The sequence below is a fragment of the Poecile atricapillus genome, chromosome 1 (assembly GCF_030490865.1).
Source record: "Poecile atricapillus isolate bPoeAtr1 chromosome 1, bPoeAtr1.hap1, whole genome shotgun sequence".
NCBI lineage: Eukaryota > Metazoa > Chordata > Aves > Passeriformes > Paridae > Poecile > Poecile atricapillus.
The window spans coordinates 19,197,405-19,218,169 of record NC_081249.1 but is presented as its reverse complement, the minus strand read 5'-3'; the positions used below and the strand labels follow the sequence as shown (position 1 = coordinate 19,218,169).

At 38.3% G+C, this 20,765-nt stretch overlaps 1 protein-coding gene across 2 annotated transcripts; it reads left to right on the top strand.

Annotated features, from left to right (window-relative positions):
- The first annotated feature begins 284 nt into the window (after positions 1–284).
- On the top strand, positions 285–20,545 carry MSL3 (MSL complex subunit 3). Of its 2 annotated transcripts, none has more exons than XM_058857449.1 (13): positions 285–595; positions 2,455–2,537; positions 3,118–3,213; positions 3,767–3,867; positions 4,750–4,841; positions 5,596–5,718; positions 6,163–6,323; positions 8,221–8,379; positions 8,641–8,903; positions 9,289–9,398; positions 9,588–9,687; positions 10,121–10,205; positions 19,644–20,545. In XM_058857449.1, the coding sequence occupies exons 1-13, from the start codon at positions 497–499 to the stop codon at positions 19,741–19,743; spliced, it is 1,572 nt and encodes a 523-aa protein (XP_058713432.1). In that variant the 5' UTR covers positions 285–496; the 3' UTR covers positions 19,744–20,545. The 2 variants fall into 2 exon arrangements, with proteins under 2 accessions (XP_058713432.1, XP_058713423.1); XM_058857440.1 differs by lacking the exon at positions 285–595 and adding an exon at positions 706–1,180.
- The last annotated feature ends 220 nt before the right edge of the window (positions 20,546–20,765 follow it).

Here is a 20,765-nt window from a genome sequence, read left to right as displayed (position 1 = left end):
TGATGTTTAGAAGAAGCAGCAGCAGACAGAAGGGCAGCTGTTGCTATCAGGGTACACTTAATCCTCCACTGGTGGGTACAGACCCAGCACACGCCCCAGCTCCCATGGCGCTGGGGCACCGCCGCCACGGCCGGGAGCTCTCGTTCCCTGGCCCAGGGCAGGCGGCCGCCCCTCCGCCCGGCGGGACACGTCCCCCACGCCGCCGCCGCCGCCGCCCCTCCCGCCGCCGGCTCCCGCATCCCGTGCCGCGCACCCCGCGTGACCGGCGGGGCGGGCACGGGGACGGGCAGGCACAGGCGGGCGGCCCGTCCCCGCAGCGCCCGGGGCCGAACGCCGCTCCCCTACAGAGGGCAGAGGAAGCCGTGCCCTGCATCCCCGCTCCGTCCCGGCCGCCCGCCCCCGCCGGAGGAGCCGGGGGCGGGGCGGGGCCGGGCCGTCCGCGGCGCCTCCCCGCGGGAGCGGGCGGGGCTCCTCTCCTTTGCGCCATGATGAACAAATGACCTCGCGGGGAATGAAATTTAAGTTCCACCGGGGAGAGAGAGTTCTCTGCTTCGAGCCCGACCCCACCAAAGCCAAAGTGCTCTATGATGCCAAGGTGACCGGCCGCGCGCGCTCCTGCCTCCCCCTCCCGCGTCTCCCCGGGCGGGAGGGCGCGGGGCGGGGCCGGCGCGCGGCCCGCCCGCTCCCGTTACGGCTCCTGCTCTCCCGTTACCGCTCCCGCCGGGCGCTGCGCGCGCCCCCGGGCGGGAGGCGGCGCGGGAAGCGGCTGTGGGCCCGGCCGGGGAGGCGGCTCCGCCGGCAGCTGCACTTGTTGCGGGAGACGGGCGCTGGCCCGGCGAGGGGGAAGCAGACGGGGAGGCCGCGGGGCGGCGGCCGCCACGGGACAGGGAGACGAAGCGAGGCGGTGCCGCTTCCTCCGTTATCGCTCCCTGCGGGCGGCTCGGGCCGGTCCCCCGGTGGGGCTCAGCTCTCTCCCCGCACCCCGGGAGCCGCGGGGGTGGGGGGTGCGCGTAGCAGCTGTTTGCGAGCCTCGGGGCCTTCCCCGCGCTGGGGAGCAGAGGCGATGAGGCCCGCGCTCTCGGGGCCTGCCTGTGGCGGCAGGTAGACAGCGGAGCCGCCGGGCAGCTCTGCAAGTGTCGGACGCGCTTCAGCCTTCCCTTCTCGGCTGAACACCTGCAAAGTAATTCTGAAGTCTTACTGCCACCCCTGCAGTTTTATAGCGTAGCTGGGTTTATTTCCTGTCACGCTTTTCCGCGCTTATTGCCCACCCTTCTGCCTTTTAGAAAAGTTCAAATGGTACCGCTAGTGCAGGGGAGTGTAGGGAAAGGGGATAGTAAACAGTGCTCGGTGGGCCATGGGTGTTGCAGTAAGAGGTGACTGCCTCAATCAGGGCTGACCTTAAGAGTAGTGATAGTAATGATAGAGCTTTATATAAATACAGTGTTGTTTTAGGGTATCAGTGGTACACAAAGTTCTTTTTCAATCGTAAATCATCTGTGTCCGACTTGGAAACAGTTCTGGGATTTTTATTTTTTTTTTTGTTATAGAGGCGGATAAAAAGGATTCTTGATGAAATTAGTACCTTTTTGCTGCAGGTTTGCTAGTTTTCTCTGTTTCTCAAATACCTTTGATTAGGAATGCCACCATCCTGTAATATTTTGCACTGCCCTTTTGTTTGTACACTTATTCCCATGTCCTGACAACCTGGCAGATGTAGTTTCTATCCCTATAAGCCTATAACCTGGTACTGTCAAGTACCCTAAACAGAATAGCTTTCTGTGAATCCATTAATAGTTCTTAAATTCTGGACTCTCAAATTAAAGCATCACTGTAGCCTAAGTACTGATATATGATCTATTGAAGGTTACTCAAGTGCACCCACCACATCTTTTTCTTCTGAGGTGCAGGCCCTTTCAGATTGGTTGTTGCATATTCGTGAAAACGGAAGAAAACAAAAGTTGACATATTCCCAAAGCCAACTAATATTTTGTGGCTGAGAATTTGTGGTGTTCAATAGAGCAGTGTTTCTGAGATTTGTGTATAGAGATCTGTATTTCCTGCTTAGGGGACTTGAGGAGACAGCACAGGGGAGAAAGTGTTAGTAGCCCAAATCTGCATATCCATATCCATACTGTGCTACTGCACTATCTGATGTCTCCCTTTGTCTGTCTTGAAAGCATGGGACATTTGAGGATAGGACAAAGATGGTGAATAGTCTGTAATATTAAGAGCAATCAACAAGAAAGCTAGGTTTTCTGATAATAAGTATAATCCTTATTTTCTGTTCATGTCAATATTAACTGGCAGAATAACAAGTGTATTTCATTTTCCTTTCTTTCTTTGTGCATAAACTTTCTAAATACCCAAAGGCTTACTTTCTCTCAAACTTTTTAATATTCAATATTAAATTAAAATTAAATATTATTCAATAGTAGTATTCAATATTTGTTTCAGATTGTTGATATTGTTGTTGGAAAAGATGAGAAAGGCAGAAAGATTCCAGAGTATCTGATCCATTTTAACGGTTGGAACAGAAGGTAAGAACCTATATGTGTGGCTTCAGTTCTTCCATTTCTTCTATTCTGCAAATACAGGTTTTCCACAGAATATCAAAAGACTGATGTTTGCAGGAGTATTTTTTTTTTGTGAACGCCTTTAATATACTTACTGACACTGGTCTATATCCAGAAATTTCAGTGAATCATTTTGACAGGCATGAGTTTAAATCTTATGGGATATCTGTCTTGGCATATACTTATGGCACTTAAGTTTCCATTAATAAAGGTTTATGCTTTGTTAAATCTAGCCCTGGATTGTTTGATCAGCAGTGATTGTAGATGAGTGCAGTGTCTTGATTGTAACTGATAGCATGTCTCAGTGCTAGAAATGCTATTGTGGGTTAAGTCAAAGCGTCAAAGCTTGAGAGATTTTAGATGGCAACGTGAGAGCTGAAGCCATGTGAACAGAGAGGAAAGCAAACCTTGTGATGCAGATGTTGCTTCTGAATGACATTAAATGAGTCCTTTGTAGATTTAAAGTATATTAATTCATTGGTTAGTGTGAGTGGCTCATACTCAATTCATACTCGTTTTTTATTTTCTTTTGACCTGTCCTTAGCTGGGATAGATGGGCAGCTGAAGATCATGTTCTTCGGGATACAGACGAAAACCGCAGATTACAGCGTAAATTGGCACGGAAGGCTGTGGCTCGCATGTAAGAAATACTTTTGGCCTCAAAATAAATGAGATTCGTTTTCAGATTCAGACAAATACGTCCAGGTGTCTACAACTGAGTTTGGCATCTGAGCTCACGTTACAGGTGGTAGATATGTACATAATACAGTCAGTACATTGTAGAGAGCTACTCTAAGCTAGAGACATGTGGATTGTTATTAACACTAAAAGACTAACAACTCAGTAAATATGTTATTTTTAACTACTGCTGTGAAATGCCTGTGTATTGGATCTGTATCTTCCCAAATAACTGTACTTGCAAAATACTTCAGGCAAACCTGAAGTATTTTTGAGCCAAGTGCTCTAATATTGGTTTGCCATGGCTTGAGGAGCTGCTTGAGAACATGAATATGAGGTAATGTACAGGCATTAGGATATCCTCAAATAAATATTGTCCAAATGATTTCAACATTAATTAATGAAAATAACTCAGACATAGGTTTCCTGTGCATTTGCACACAGTCAAATTTAGTTAGGATGAACGAGTGAAATAATATTACCAAAATGTCAGTGAACCATTTTCTGTTCTGTAGGAGAAGAAAGGGAAGAAAGAAGAGACGTTGCAGGTTGCCTGGTGTTGACTCTGTTTTAAAAAGCCTTCCTGCTGAAGAAAATGATGAGAGTAGCGAAAACTGTGAGCTTCTTTTCATCCTTTGGTAACTGGTGGGATGCCTTGACCTGGGGGAGAAGTGCATGGTGTCACTTGCTATGAGAGTATCATGGCCCAAAGGCAGTCATATGAAGAGAGAGAACTATGTTTCATGCTAAGCATCTGTTAAATTAGAATATCTGTTTTCTTCTTGTATTCCAGATGCTTCTCGTTGCATCTCTTCTACTCAACTATTCTAATCAGTGATTTCAGAGCTTAATGCTGTTTTCTTTAGTGTGGTATTAATAGGTGTGAGAAGCCCTCAGTTTTCTTTGTTTGATGTTAGGAAACACAACATTTCCCTGCTAGTGTTTCTGTATTTTTGAGGGAAATAAGATTATTTTTTTCCCCAGTCTACCTCACACAAAGGTCTGTTTCTTGTCAGCTGACTGGTTGATTTCACTTTCAAGCCTGATCTTTAATTTCCTGCATTTTCCTTTGTGACTAGAAAGCCAGCAGGAACATTGGCTGGCACTTAACTGATGTTCTGGGAACTGTTGCTGCACAGATTCGTGCCTTTTGATTGAATGATTAATATGTTAATTCCGTGTGCAGAACTAAAGTGAAATGAAAATGTAGGTGCCCTGGAATGTAGGGAGCTTTTAAAAGTGAGTGTTTTTCAATTAGAGAGGATGCAAGAATACTTTCTATAAAGTAATCTTATATGTTTAAAATATTTGTAGTGGGCTGTAAATAATGCATGTTTAATTAATTTAGAATTATTCATCCTGATTAAATATAACAAGCTAGTCATGCTTTTTCAGTGGGTTGGGTTGTTTTTTTGGGGGGGTTTGCATTGAGGCCTCAAACTGATTGGTCATGTAATATGCAATGTAATAATAAATATGTGAAATCTCTTTTATGCAGCTATAAGTAGTTCTTCTTCTGATGACAGTGATGAAGGAACAGATGAAGAAATAAAAAGTGAAGAAAGTGACATAGATGAGAGGACAGAAATGGTATTTTCATGTGTTCCTTAAGTTAATAACGTTTAAACATACGTACTTGATACTCTGGAAAAATTGAAGTAGATGTAATATAGGCCACAGCTGGTAATTTAGTTAGAATTAAGAGCCTTATTTTCTTACTCTTTTTATTAAGGAATAAGAAATAAGTAAACCACAGTGCTTACTGTGGTTGAGATTTTGAAAATTATACAGTGTAATTTTCTTATAGAACTATATGATATAGTGCTAAAAATACACATTTGTTTCTTTTTCTCTCATTCTACACAAAAGGCTTATGTAGGGAAAATGTAGCAGACTAGATTTTCCACTGTTGTGGGTGCTGTAAAAGTTTACTTGTCTATGCCAGCTGGACAAACCCTACTAACAGCAGGATGTTTGTCTTATATTTTACTGTGAGACAGGTATGTCAACCCTGGTCTTAAGTTAAAATGTAGAGAAGACTGTTTTCAAGAAAAAAAAAAAATTCTTCCATAAACAGTTGATCTGAAGATGTGTGGAATTTAGCTATTACAGTGTGGATAATCTGAAGCAGCAGCACCTAGCAAATTTCTGGGTTTTTTTTTAGCTAAATACTTAGAGAATTTTAAATTAAAAAAAAAAAAGTTTAAAAAAATTGTATTTGCAGATGTTTTCAGGAGCAGTTTTGTTAAATAGTTTACATTAAGCTCTTATCCACTTGTATCTTTACTACTGAAGTTCTTTTTTCACAGCCAGTATATTGTTTTCTTTCACTGATCTGTTGTAGAAAGAAGAACAAGACACTCATACAAAAAGGGACATGGAAGAAAGAGCAATAAGCATAGAAATTCCTGAAGTCTTGAAAAAGAAACTTGAGGAAGACTGCTACTATATTAATAGAAGAAAAAGGGTATGAAATAAAAATTTGGACTCTAATGTGTGTGGGGGTGTGAGGAGGATGTCAAAAGTAGTTCTTCTTTATGCACCTCCTGGAGGTTTTTAACTTCATCTTTTTAGCTTCATGTTGAGCTCAGACAGGGAAAGGAAGAATACAGAGTGCTATAATAGTGGATTGTCATATTTTAAAGTGTGTTGTTTTGGTACCGGATTCTGCTTTAGAATGCAGATTTCTTTTGAAAGCTGGAAATGCAGCAGACGTGTTAATCTGACCCTGTTTCTCGTTTCTCCTGATATTTCTCCTGATAAAATGCAGTTTAAGGGTTGAAACAATACAGTCCTGAATTTGCTTTATGCACTAGACATTTACTAAATTAGTTGGTACATTACAAGCTCCTATTCTAACTTGGTATACTTACTGCTTTTATAAGACATGAATTTGTTGTTTCTTTTTCAGCTAGTGAAGCTTCCTTGCCAGACAAATATTATAACCATCTTGGAGTCATATGTAAAACACTTTGCAATTAATGCTGCTTTTTCAGCCAATGAAAGGTCTCGGCACCATCAGATGACTCCACATGCTAATATGAATCTTCATTACGTGCCACCAGAGAAGAAGTAAGTAATTCTTAGTCCACTGCTGTTGTCACAAGAAGAATGACTTTGCATTCTGTGTTCTGTTTTATGGCTGTTCATTTCTGTGAGCCTATACCATCATGTATGTCTGTTTACAGGGCTCAAAGTATTTGATAGATAATTATAGTAGGGTAACACTGATAATTTGTTTATCAGTGAGAGAGTCCGTGTACTCTGAGAAGTAATTAGGCAAAAGTATCAATATCCTGTTTTATCATGGAAGTTCTTATCGGGATCTGTTTAGAAGAATGTGTTGCTGTTATCAATGTGAAGAATTTCACGTGTGATGTAAGAATTACATATGCTGCTTAGATAAACAGGTTCAAGTTTTAAAAAGGATAAAAATTTAATACAAAAACTTACAAAGAATTCCAAGTGCAAGTTGTTTGTTTGTTTGAAATGGATGTATGATACTAAATTCTGGAGTCGGTATGTAGGGAAACTGATAACACAAATCCTGATTCCTTGAAATTGATTGTGTCTTAATCTGTTTTCTGAGTTTAGCTGTACGTTCTTCTACCATTTTGCAAATGTATTAACCATGCATGTTTGCAGTGTGGTGGATGTTGATTGTTTTGGGGATTTTTTTCTCTTATGTTAAAAAATTTTTGATATTAGATGAGACTGCTTCTATCTAAGTACAATGGGGTGAAATCTTGTTATTTTATCAAAGAAAAATCCTGACTTGTGTTAGTGCTCTATTTCAGTAGTGTGTAATTATGCTATTCCTGGCAATATTTTAGCCTGAGTGTCTTGTTTTATGTTGATGTCATTAATTCTTTGACAGATTAATCTGACAGTTTTCCTTCTTTGTTCTATAATCTCCCAAACAAAAGGCTAGATAGATGAAATATCACAGATATGAACAGAAGGTTTTACACACATTATGATTTTTACAAGTTTATGTTTAAGTAACTTCCTCAATAAAGACAGTGCTTTAGTAAAAGAAATGGGTATAGTTTCAGTGATCTTTAAGTAGGAGGGATTCAGCTGACATCTTCATTGTCTTTTCCTTACTCCTCTAACACTGAAGGTTATTGACCTTCTTGGATTTAGAGAATTTCTGCACATGATGGTCTCCTGACCCAATTAATGTGTAGTAGTTTTAGTAGATGCTTTGAAATATTGGAGGTTTGGAATTTCTAACATGGATCATTTTGTCAGAATCAAATTCTGTTACCATACACATATGTGCACTTGAAACATGGGAGGGGAATACCTTCACAAAGGTGAGAGGTGTTGCAGGTGTGCTGCACTCTGTGTTCTTGGTTTTACTTGTAATATCTCATGTGTTCATCACCTAACATTTTCAGTCTTTTACACAGATCCAACACTGAAATTCCTGGTAGTCTCCAAATGATTACCAGAGCAGACCATTGGAAACTGCTCTCCAATGCAAATGTATCTGGTTTTGTTGGTTCACTGGACACCTCTTGAGCACAGCCTTAAATGCATCTTAGTGTCTATAGGTCAAATTCTGCTTATGCCTTTTAGACAGATTCAGTCTGTTGAGTACTTGTTTTGGCAGGTGCCTCTTTTTTCAGCATAGTGGAAACTAAAATAATATTTACCGGAAGAAGATTTGACTAACTTTATTTATTCTGAAATAGATTTTATTAGTTTAGTGAAGGCAACAGAACAATTGTGTGATTTTGTTTGAGGTTATGAAGCAGACCTTTTAAAAAATTTGTATTTCTGAAGTTAACAAGAGCAATCACTATCTTTTTAAGTGTGTTTTTAATTGCTTATCATTACTTAGTGGTTGAATTAGCATACTGTAGTTATGATGTTAATGGACTGTATTAAAGAGCAGTTTATTCAACAATGCTGAAAAATTTTGCCATGCAACTTTGAAATTCATCGTTTTTTCCCCTTGTAGTGTCGAGCTATGTAAAGAGATGGTGGATGGGCTGAGAATAACCTTTGACTTCACACTTCCCTTAATTTTGCTCTATCCTTATGAACAAGCCCAATTTAAGAAGGTGACTTCATCAAAATTCTTTCTTCCTATCAAAGAAAACTCAACAAATACTAACAGGTAGGTTAGATATAAGAAGTTTAATATTGCTTATCTCAAATGATAGGAGAATGTGGTATTCATGGTTTTTAAGTTGAATTTGAAGTTAAGTATACTTCCAGAGAAGAGTGTTTAATAGAAAGTCTCATCACTTTAATAGTTATTGGGCGGAGACTGTCTTATCTGAATAAGTGTTCAATAAGATCTGTGAAACTAGAAGAATTTCTTTTGTGGGTGGAGCCCTGACCTCTTCAATTCTGTAAAGCTGCCTTAATTTCCTAGAAATCAGGAGGAACTTTCCCCAAGCCCTCCTCTGCTGAATCCGCCCACGCCTCAATCGACTGACAGCCAGCCCACCACAGGGGAGCCAGCCACACCAAAAAGGCGAAAAGCTGAACCCGAAATCCTGCAGTCGCTGAGGCGTTCGACGCGCCACAGCTCCAACTGTGACAGGTTATCGGAGAGCAGCGCATCCCCACAACCTAAACGGCGGCACCTTGAGACACCAGCTTCTATGCCAAAGCTCTTCTTGCACCTGGAAAAAAGTACGTTTTACTCTTTATGGTTTTGGTCTAAATGAAGTATAAAGTACTGTTCTTTTTTTAATACTGCATGGACTGTGAACTGAATGATAGAAGTGGGAAGTCACTACTTCTTGTATCAATTCTTTGAGGCCTTACTACCAGAGAGAGAAACACAAAGCAATATTCTCAGTACTTTAGTACTTTGGTATGTTTTTCCACAGAATGTGAGGAGCTGCTTTTCTGAGAGTGTCTTAGTATAGCCTTTATTGAATTTCAGTGTTTAAGACTTCAAACATTTTAGCAGCAGGATTTAGATGCATTTAATGGCTTATAGTTCCAAGTAGTAGTTTACAAGTAGTAAAATTTTTCTTATTTCTTTTGTTTTGTTTTTCCTTCTGTTTTGAAGAAACCCCTGTCCATAGTGGGTCGTCTTCACCTATAACTTTGACTCCTAGCAAAGAAGGGAGCACGGTGTTTACTGGCTTTGAAGGTAGAAGAAACAATGAATTGAATGAGGTAACAGATTTTAATATTACTGTCCTATATTCAATGATTAAATATTTTGTGGACCTCAGAGTAGGGCTGTGTAGGAAAAGATTTTGTTGTGTTACTTTTTTCATCTTTGAATTTAAAGTTCTGTACAGACTAAATTATTTATGATGTTATAAAGTTTTCATAACCAGTATTCTCATATTTTATGTGTAGGTTTTGTCCTGGAAATTGATGCCAGAGAATTATCCACCAAGTGATCAACCACCACCTCCCTCGTATATCTATGGATCTCAACATTTGCTGAGGATGTTTGGTAAACTGATGCAAAATTCTCTGCTCAATCAAAGTTGCTTTATATTTTTTTCCAATCCTGATATCTGTGTGATTTTTCTGTTTGTTTTATTACATTTACTTTTTACTCTCGGAGGAATGTACATTTTAATCTATTTGGAACTTTTAGGCTATTCATAGATTTGGTTATCTTTTATTGGCTCTGTAAGCCTTCATTTAAGAAAAGCTTAAGAAAGCAGTGTTACTTCCAGTACACTATCAAACATCATTAAACCCAGCAGCATGCACTTTCTCACCATGTTTCTATTTAGTTAGGCTTTGAGAGATCTAAGGTAGCTTGCAAGGAAAAGTGGGGTCTATAGTGAGAAATTTTTATATTTTCTGTATAGTGAATAAAAGTAATTTGAAGTTGCATTTACAAGAAGATGTATAAACATTATTTCTTTTATTCGCAGTAAAACTGCCAGAAATACTGGGGAAGATGTGCTTTCCTGAAAAAAACTTAAAGGCTTTATTAAAACACTTCGAGATGTTTCTGAGGTAACGTGACACAATGTACTGCAGCAGTGTTTCTAGTGTTACATGGATCTAAATGTCCTGGAATGGCAAAGGGGTTTAAAATAAGATACTCATTTTCTATAACTACAAGATTATGATAAAATTAGTATACAATTTTAACAATAGCAATTTGAGCAAAGGTGAATATAAGATTGTTTTATTCTTTAGTTCCAATTGAAGGGAACCTGAATTTTCTACTTTGAATTTTGATAAACACATTGATGTAAGTGTGAAAGTTTGTTGGTATGTATAGAATAGCGTGTATAGAATATGTATAGAAAGTAGCGTGTTTTATAAAGAAATGCAAAGTCTGCGCTGGTATTTTCGTAGAGCATGATCTTGACACTTTTGATGTTGTATCAATATTAGCAGGGGGAGAAAGAGGGTTTTTTGGGCTTTAAAACATGTTTTTATTTGTGGTGGTTTCTTAAAAGAAACTGTCTTAACAGAGTTTTGAACAGAAAAGTTTCTCTGTGATAGAGTGCAGTGGTTTGTAGAGGTCCATAACTCTCTCTGACCACACTAGCTTCACCACTGGGGTCAGTAAGGTCATACCTGCGCCATGATCAGATTGGTTTATCAGATACTGTAATTGGTATTTCTGCATGACATTGAGGATGTGATATAGTCTTGGCACTGTGTTGTGCAGTGTCAGTACACTGGAAAATAAAATTACCAAGGAAAACTTTCAGGAGAAGGTGTTGTAGATGGTAATGGAGCAGATACGGAAATTGTAACTGAAATTCTGTCACTGACTTAAGTAGCCACTTACAGAAAGGAGATGTAGTATTACACCAGCATAAAAAGAACTTGCATTAGAGATCAGGGACATGAAAACTTTAAAATGCTTTTGCTTTAACTGCTTATTGAAAATAGAAGATATTTCCAGTGTCAAAGTTTTTATAATACACAGTTTTACTCTGGAAGCAGTTAGTTGTCAAGTTTTACTGATTCCGACTTGCATCTCTTTTGTCAGATCCTTGTTGGCATTCAAAATACCTTTAAATTAAACAGGACAAAATTAGAGCTTATTATTGGAAGACTGATTTTGCTTGAAATTAATATTTCTTAGGGAGCTTAACTCACTGTGAATCAGATCAGTTTTTATCAGGCCTTTGCCTGTTCAGATTCTTCAGTGTTGATCAGAGCAATCTGTGTTCTTTAGTGTCTTAATACTGTGTTTTCATATCCATTCTGTGGATAAGCTTTGGTGGAGTAGAATAGACTAAAGGAGAAACATGTCCCCTACACCCCATACAATAAAGGCTGCTTATTGGGTAAGGATTGCTTAAGGGAACTGAAATTTCTAGTGATAGTATCTATATGTGTTTTACTCTCCCATCTGAGCATCTCACTGAAATGCGTAGTCATCTATAAATAGAAGTAAAAATAAATCATGTTTCCATGTCAGCATTTTTAGGGGAGCTAGAACTGTGCTTTTGAGGCAAATCTCTCAGTAGTTCCGCATTTCCATGCTTTGTGTCGTGGTGGAGAGTCCTCCAAGTACACAACCTGCATTCCTTTTAGAAAACACTTAACCCAGAGGTGTTCTTCAGTCCTTGAGGCCAGGCTGCAGCTAAACCAAAATGAACCCCACAAGCCAAGCGTAATATCACATATATGTTGCAACAAAATATTTGAAGGCTGTATTTTTTCAAGCACTTTCTTTTTTGACACTGCCAAGAAAGCTTCCAAGTTAGTTACTACTGTAGGAAGCATTTGGTCTTAGGTAGCTTTGTAGTAAATACTTTTCTTAGTTTAGTTTCCTTTTCAGCTATGCTACTGGGCAACAGAAACCAGTGCAAATTACTAGGTATTTTTTTCTCAACATGTTTTCACATGATACTTTGAAAAGTTTTTAATTTGGGTATTTATTTCTTGGTGCTGCTTGTCATTGAAAGTGGTCAAACAATTACATTTTCTAGACACTTGTTCTTTCTTGATTTGTATCACAGAAATGGTTCTGCCTCACCTGTTCCTAATCACAGGAAAACTTGAGTTTGAGGTGACGTCTTGTATTTATGCGTGGAAAATAGATGTTCCCAACAACATTAGAGTGAATATAAAAGCAAACCATTACATGAAAGCTTTCAGGTACACGAAATTGCAAAAAATCACACATGGTATGGTAATTCTATTCAATTTTTCTAAGGTTAGTCAATTAGTATGCTTACCATATACTGCCCAATTAAAAGGTTAGGTGGTTAGGTAATAATGGCTGGGGCCCTGCCCTACTGAAAGCAGTCTAGAGGTTTCTTTTTCCCCATTTTTTGGATGTCTGGTCCAGATTCTGGTTGGAAAACAGAATGCCTGTGTAGTTTGTTCTCTTCTTGGAATAAGACTAAACAATATTTAGGAATGTGTTTATAAGGTTAGCTTATCATTTCTAAATGTAGGGATGAAAGATAGAAAAAATACTAGAAACTACAGCCATGCTTTAGCAATCTACAAAGCTACAAATACATGGAGAATACAAAAAGCTAAAAGTCTTAGTCATCAGTACTAGTTCTTCAATTTTCACATTCTATCTTTTCCTTTTTGGGAATTAAAGGATTAATTGATGTTTATGATAAATATTTTATATCAGTTCCATTCCAGCTTAACTTTTGAATGGTAAGAACTTCCGACAGGGTGTATATGCATTAGGTAATAGCAGCCAGTTTACTTAGGACTGCTTAATTTTTTTTTTTTTTTTTTTAAGTGAGCTGCTCTTGAGTGAGAAGCTGAAGTACTCTCCTTTTCTTTATTTCTCTAATAGCAGACAAAGGACTGATGGTCTGCTTGCATTAATGAAACTATTCGTGAATCTTCTTTGACATCTAGGTAGTGTAGTCCAAGCATAAGTAGTTTATATATTCTTAAATAAAACTTCCATGCAGTACACAACTGATTTAGTTCTTGCATAGATACTAATTTAATTCTGTGATATGATTTTGTGGCTAAAATTTAGTTTATCATTTGTACTATTAATCTCCTGTGGGCTGAGAAACTGAGACTTATGCAATGTAATACTTCTTCTGAAAGCTTGTTGCCTTGAGTTTACTTAGGACATGATAGATGCATTAAATTATCTTTGAGATGCTACATGGATAATATTTACCAGTCATGCCCTCAGACTCCTTCTAGACAAGATTTTTCTCAATTTCCCAGACAACATATATTTTTAAGGAATGTATGAAATGCATCTTTTTGACTTTCTTGTTAAGTAGAAGCTCTGCCCTTTGTGCTCAGTCCAGCTTTATACAAGTGTGCAAAATGAAAATTTCTTCATGGAGAACATGAAAGTCGATTTCTCAATAATAGAATTTGCTGAAGAAAATCAGTTGCTCAAATTAAGTACAAAACTCTGAATCTTAAATTATTTAGTTCTGAAATAATTCATAGTACTTGCAGTTTAAAGGAGACTCACCAGTTAGTTTCACTTCACTGAATTTCTCTTAGTTTGCATATAGTTCTCAGGACCAAGCAGTGGAAGCTAATGCTTTAAGTCATGCTTACTGGTGCTAACTCATAATCTGACTAGTGAAAGACCCCTTATTAAATCTTCTTGCCTGTTAATAGCTTTGGAGTAAGAGGAAGTGTTAGCTTTAAACTAATTCCATTATTTCAGCCACTTTTGAAATAAATGCTGCATATGCTTTATTTTACAATTTTCTGGCATTGTAAGGTGCCTAACATGCCTCCAAAGGTTACCTCAGTGATGAGAAATGACTGGCAGGATGGTACCTATTTCTGTTTTGCTGTTTCCATTAATTTGCACACAGCCTTGGCTTAGAAAACTGTTTTGGATTCAGAGACCTCCGCTCAGGTCTGTTATCCAACAGGAGCTTTGTAGAAGTTAGGAGGACACAGTATGTCTGTTTCTATAAGAGTGAGACCCATCTTCACTGAGGTAATTTCAGAGAATGTCATTTGCATTTTAGGAAAAAAGGCAAAATGAAGTGGTACAAAAAGGCATAGACAGATATTTTGACTTTGAAATACTAAAGAATGAATAAGTGATGAAATGTTTCTAAAATATTGAATCTGAAATTTCTAATAAGTTTTTTTCAGATGAGGCCAATGTATTTTTTCAGATTGTGGAGAGATAACGGTCAAATATTTTAGTTTTGTTAAAATCCCTCAGGTATTTCAAACTCAGTATTTACTTTAAGCTTAGATCTCTCTTTTTTCCTGATGCGCTAAAATCTGCTTGTATCTGTTGTGTCATTCTGCTCCATTAGTAGAAAAATATTTTGATGCTGTTGAGTTTCTTTGAGAAGGCAGCCAAATCAAAATGTGACCAAATTAGAGGGCTGTGATAATAAAATGTGTATATACAAAGATGACAAGTTGTTTCAAGTAACCTTAAGAAACAGATCTCTGGTGCTGACAGCACATTTTGAGTGTAGTAATTTTATTATATATAACTACAGTGGTAAATTATCACCACTAGTCTGTGCTACTGTACAATTATGAGAGGTTATTTGTGTCTGAGGATGAAAAAAATTAAGCACTGCACATGGCAAATGGATTAGAAGACATCTTTAGTTAGGCAAAGTTGCTTTGTGATAGAGTCCTGCTCATTGTGAGTCATTTTGACTTCAGTTGCAAAAGGACAAGTAATTAAAAATCTCATTCTAAAAGATGGAAAGAATGCAATTGTGCCAGTGTTTTTTATATTGTATTATGAACTGATTAATACTGTTGAATTATACTGGGTTTTTTTCTCTTAATTTCTTGGATTAACCAATTACTTTGTTATGAGACACTAGAAAACTTAATGGAATTGGAACCTAAATGTGAGAAAACAGAGTTTGAGTATAAATGGAAATATGGATTTACAGTGCACAAACATGTAAAGCAACATTTTTTTCCCAAGTTCTTAAACACTTTGAACTGAAGGAATTATTTTTGCACAGTGCTATATTTTAGGGCATTACTAGCTTTTTTTTTTTTTTTTTTTTGGCTTTTCTGTGTTCATTGAATGGGTAGAAAGGTAATTGCCATTTTGGGCCCTCTCAAACTTCTGGTACCTTAAGGTAGAATGCTTCTTAGGGAGTACCTGGTATTGTGCAGGTTCTTACTATCAGTGGGCTTTGCTGGCTGCTTGGTCTGCAGAATTTGCTTTCTGATGCTTATTCTCCTTGACTAAGGTTCTGTTGCATTGCCAGAAACTGTTCCTGAAACTCACCCTGTGGATTGCTTCTCTTCCTTCTGCTTTCCAGATCATCAGGTGGCTAGGAATTTGAATGAGCATATTGCTAATCAATAGCTGAGGTTTGGATCATGTAACTAAGTTGAAAGGTTGCCCCAAATACTTTAAATATGTTAGGGTAGCTTTTTGAGAAGGCAGCTCTAGGGAACTGTGCTGGGCTGGCCACGCAGTGGGTCTTCATCCTCAAGACAAACCAAGGACTCCTGTATTGAGCTCTTGTAGGACTGTTTTCCCAAATGGTCTTTGGGAAAATTTAATTCTCACTCTCTGATGCTTGCAAATTTTATGATGGTAGCTTGGTGTCTTCAGGGTTTTCCACACTTCCTCTTAAATGGCCAAGGCCAAGGAATATCATCTCTCAGTTTCTGTATATCAATGAGTGACAAGAGTCCAGTCAACAAAACAGGCTAGTTTAGTCCTTTAGCATGGTTCTTGAGACATTGGCTATTAGAATAAATATCTGAAACTTCAATTCACTTCTTCTGTTGACTGCAGTGGGGTTATGATGGACGGTCATCTTTTGACCTGAGCAGCTTTCCAGATGGAGACAGGCCTATAAATTGGGGAGGGGTGAGGGTCAGATGGTGGCATATGTTTTTGTGTTTTTTTAACTTAAAGCCTTTTAGTTTTCCTATCGTACTTTTGAGTAGTAGTGTCAGAGATGAGGTAACTTCCTAATCTGCAAATGACATTTCTTTTGATGAGGTGACTCATAGAGTTAGGATCCATAATGGTCCTCCAGCAAATTTAAATAGATCGTTACAGTAGCCTTTCAAAAAGCATCTAGATCAGGTCACTGATCTCATCAAAGTCATCATCTGCTTACCTTTTGAAACTGTAGCAGAAGTGTTGAAGGTCACCTTCCTGGAAACTTTTCCTTTGGACTCTGTCTTCTTATACCTTAATCCTTGAGGATAACTTTCTAAAAACTACAGTTTTCCTTTCTTTATCACTTTCACACTTTTTTGGCTGTCCCTAAGCTTATTCATGTGGTGGTAACTGACATTTAATAGAATTTTTTTTCCTTCATTCAGAGACTTCTGATAATAAGTTGTGTTGGTGGTGTCAAGACAAGGCCCACCAGAGGATGCTCTTAAAACTCATACTAATTCAGTGACTCTTGATATGTTCATGATGTGTCAAATGGCCTTCTAATGTAGATAGTGATAATTCAGTTCTTTTTGGTAGATCTGCCTAAGTCAGTCAGATGGTAGTGTATTTGTGAGGCCATTGCTTGCTTAAAAACACCCACACTTGAAAATCAGAACATAGCTTGGAGAATTCCTAAGTTGCCCACATCTTTTTTCCTTTTCTCCAGTCCCTCTAGACCTTTCTGAAGTGTTGCTCTTCTAGGAACCTGTGGTAGGGAGGAAAATAGCTGCACTGCACCATGTTACCTTTGTGCTCTAAGCATGAGTGTAAAGCATGAGTTTGTTTTTGAGGATGTTCATGATGAAAAATGCATGCAGTCTCAAATCGATGAGGACTGTGTGTCCCAGAACTTGGTTGCTCATCAGCAGTCTCACTGTGTAGATGTATGCATATGAACTCCATAAAAAGTATAAAAATTAAAAAGGCAATAATGCAACAGGTGACTGAATTGATCAGATTTGTAAGTTAAAAATAATGGAACAATTTCTGAATAGCTTGATAGCACTGTGCTTTCTGATCTATTGCTAAGCATTGGCTCTGTGTGCTAATGACAGCTCCATCTGTCTTTAAATCTTGGCTCATGACTTGCAGGTAACAGTGTGATTGATCTTGGTGCTGTTTTAGCTTGTCCAAGAGCAAAGCAATAGTGAAATATCCAGTAGGCAAAAGTCTTAGGATACTCCTAATATTTCTTTGCCAGCATTCTGCACTGTGATGTCTTTTGAATAGAAAGCAGCTTCAGAAGGGCCCCTGCTCTTTGTATACAGATATAGAAGGGATTGGGACAGAAGCTGACTGTGTTCCTTCAGTAGTTTTCTCCTACTTCTCTGCAGAAAATAATTTGTGTTTGGGATATTTTGCTTTTCACAACTGTTACATGAAGAGCAGGAAGGTATATATTTGACTGACTGTGTGCATTCTGCCCTTTTTTTCCAAGGCACAGCATCTCAGCTAAAATTTCTTATCTGTACCAGCTGTCACTTTAGCATGCACCAAACTGGCATGCATGACTTATGGTTTAAGCAAAAGTCAGGAAATTTGTAAGAGAAAATGAGCCTGTTTCCCCTTACATGCCATTACAATTCTTGGAACAGTCAGCTGTCCAAATGCCCTCTGCAGATTCTTTTAGAACATGCTCCCTTGTATGATCTGGCTCTTAGTACTGTGTTTTACTGAATGTTATCCAAAGACACTAAGATTTTCATCAGCCCTTGTAATTTTTTAATGACTTGGAGTCATTAATGTGTGCTAATGAAGAATTATTAATTAAATACCACTTGTGGCTCATCTTAACCGTATACAGTCTAAGTACATTCAAATTTAGGTTCAAGTCTGTTAAGTTTTAGGCTTTTTCACACCTGCTTCAACTCCTCATCCTTGAAAGTGGCTTGTAGCTAACTAAAGTCAGAGGTCATAGCAGTTGATGACGTGGGTACTTCTAAATTGATATAATTTCGGTATTCTTTCAGTGGTTTGAAACATTTTACATCATAAACCATTTAGGTCACTCTGTATACTGTTAATTACAGAGCTGCTGTGTAATAAGGAAGTATGGAAGAAGTTGACAATGTGCCTTCTAAATTGACGGTGATGCCATGAAAGATTGATGTCTTCTAAAAAAATTCTATTTCTCACTACTTTTTCTAGAATTAGTAGGTTGTAACTAGTTATTCCTCCAGTTTAGCACTTGTTTAATGCCTGTGTTCAAGTGCAAGGATTGGGGGTGTGTGAGAAAAATCAATCCTTTTTAATTTTTCTGCAATTTTGTATTATCACCATTTTCTATGAGCTCTGAGCAATTAATATATTTCTTATTACATTTAAAGTGCTTTATTTAGAGGATCTTGCCAGTATTCTTTGATGCTTTGGCTCTGTTTAATTCAAAGGACATGCTTAGTTCAGGCAGTGCAGCAGTGGGTGAGGATGGAGAAGGCCTGCAGTTTTTATGGCATTCACTGGAACTTTTCATTTTTTTTTAATTTGGAGTTTCTATGTCCACAGTATTGGCTATGCAAAACTGATACTTTCAGCTTCCATTAGGGAAGTCATCACCCCAGCCACTGCTTCTTGAGAGAACACAGATTCTGTAAATGACACTGTTTTCTGTTGTTTCTTTTGCTTCCTACTTTTAAAATGTGTTGCTAGCATTTTGCCATGTTTATTGATGCTGATCTTTTATATCCAGGTATTTCTGAAGGTCTGTGTTCTTTTCTGAAGTACAACTTGATTGTAATCTTGAGTTTAATAACCATTTTGCCCTTTTGCCCCATTTATACACCCGGTGTCTTTGAAATCAAAGGAAGGAGCAGAGAGCTTAAAGTAATTTTAACTGTTACTGGTGTTTGTAGCAGCACTGTTTATTTTCATTTTCAGTCCTAAACCAAAGAAACAGTTGTGTGTTAGCAGAGCAGGAAAACATAAAATACTTGGTGCTTGGCAGTTTGAATAGTATTTGAAGACCATCTTGCAGAAATATGAAATTAAGGAACTGAATTTGTGAAGGATGTGTTTTGTCGTTGAAACCCATGTTTATATCAGGTACTCCTAAAAGATGGAGACACTAAATGCACAGGCACATGAAACATGAAAAATCATAGCTTTGCTTGCCTTAAAAAATATAGATGGACTTAATGGCTCATGGCTATTTGTATAAGATACTGGCACAGTGATAACTGAAAATACTGGTTTGGATGTAAATGAAAATAGTGTGCTGAGCAGGTAATTTACAGAAGTTGCAGAAAGAGCTCAACTTTTTTTTCCTTCTGTGTTAGTTTTTTGAATTCTTTTTTGGTGTAGCTTTAACTTTTGAATTTTTGTTTGTTTGTTTGTTTTTGAGCTTGAGGAATTTTTTTTAATGCTCGTTAGATTTTAGAATGATAAGAGAAGGCTGTTTCTCACTATGTGGAACTTGTAAAAAATAGGGCAAATCCTTTGTATGCCAAATTTCAAAGAGTAATAATTCTTAATTCCCAGGCTGTGTTTTTGCTGAGCTTAAAAATTAATTTGAAAATAGCTTTTCTCTTAAATGTTTCATATTCTGTTCTTTTTCTTTTGGTGTGCTTTCTTCTCAGGTTTTTAGCAGAATACCATGATGATTTCTTCCCAGAATCTGCTTATGTAGCTGCATGTGAAGCCTACTACAGTACTAAAAATCCTCGGGCAATCTACTGAAGCTATTAATAAGGATTAAATCCTACTATACATAGCCCATGACAATGCCATTCTGCTACATGGCTACAAGATGAAAAAAGAATTAAAACAGCTTCTGGAGTTGAGGACATTGGAAAATATCTTTGTGCTGGTTGGATTACTTAGGAATGGAGAACTACTTTTCAGATGTGTGTAGACAGTAGTGTGAGTCAATCAGAGGATTGGATATAAATCTGACTCCAGATGAATGAAGAAGCCTTGTTCTGGCTTTACTGCACAGGACTACACGGAGTAATAAAAAGCAAAGGAGGCAAAAGCAGATGCATTGGCAACAGGACATTTTCATGAAGATAAATCACCATGGTGTGTTTCACTGTAGCTCAGGCTCTCTTGCCTGAGAAATAAGACTTGACTAAACAGTTATATGAAGAGAATTTGTAACTGGTATCCTATGGATTGTTTTCCTCACAAATTACATGTCATTTGTGGAACAGTCATGATAGAAAGGATTGCTTAATGTAAAGGTGGCTTTGCTATTTGGCTAGTGTGACATCTGCCTCAAAAATGACTTTGTTGCTTGAATGAAAGATGTGTTGCTGACTTTGCATTTTGCAAAGGTGTATATAGACCTTTCATGGTAAAGTTGAAAGGGTTCCAAGCAGACCATACACTGCCAGGGATTTGGCATTTGCCTGGCGATAAATGATTTCCAGAGCCGTTATGAGAGAACTGATTTTCTACAACTAAATGGGAAAGTCAGTGAAGTCATTGCAGTTTAATTGGCAAACACTTCTTTTCTTAATAAAGTTCACAGTGGCTGCTGTGTGGATGTGTGATTTTGACTGTCTAAAACATCTTGTTTGTGCTTAATTAGTATTTTTGAGGGTGCTAAGTGTGCGTATAATGAGAGGTGGGTGCACTGACAACATATGGAGAGGAGCCCTTTCTGTATCATTGGGTGTTCTTCTGCAGACTTGAAGGATGTCTCTTTAGACTGTTTTAGACACTTTGGCTCTGGAAATAGCAGTTCAGTGAGAACTGAG

What these genes read in the sequence shown, in the direction of transcription:
- MSL3 (XM_058857449.1), top strand. Translation starts at nt 497, where the DNA reads ATGACCTCGCGGGGAATGAAATTTAAGTTCCACCGGGGAGAGAGAGTT. An exon ending in AAGTGCTCTATGATGCCAAG is followed by an intron (nt 596 to 2,454) that starts GTGACCGGCCGC and finishes TATTTGTTTCAG; the next exon opens with ATTGTTGATATTGTTGTTGG. An exon ending in AACTCAACAAATACTAACAG is followed by an intron (nt 8,380 to 8,640) that starts GTAGGTTAGATA and finishes TTAATTTCCTAG; the next exon opens with AAATCAGGAGGAACTTTCCC.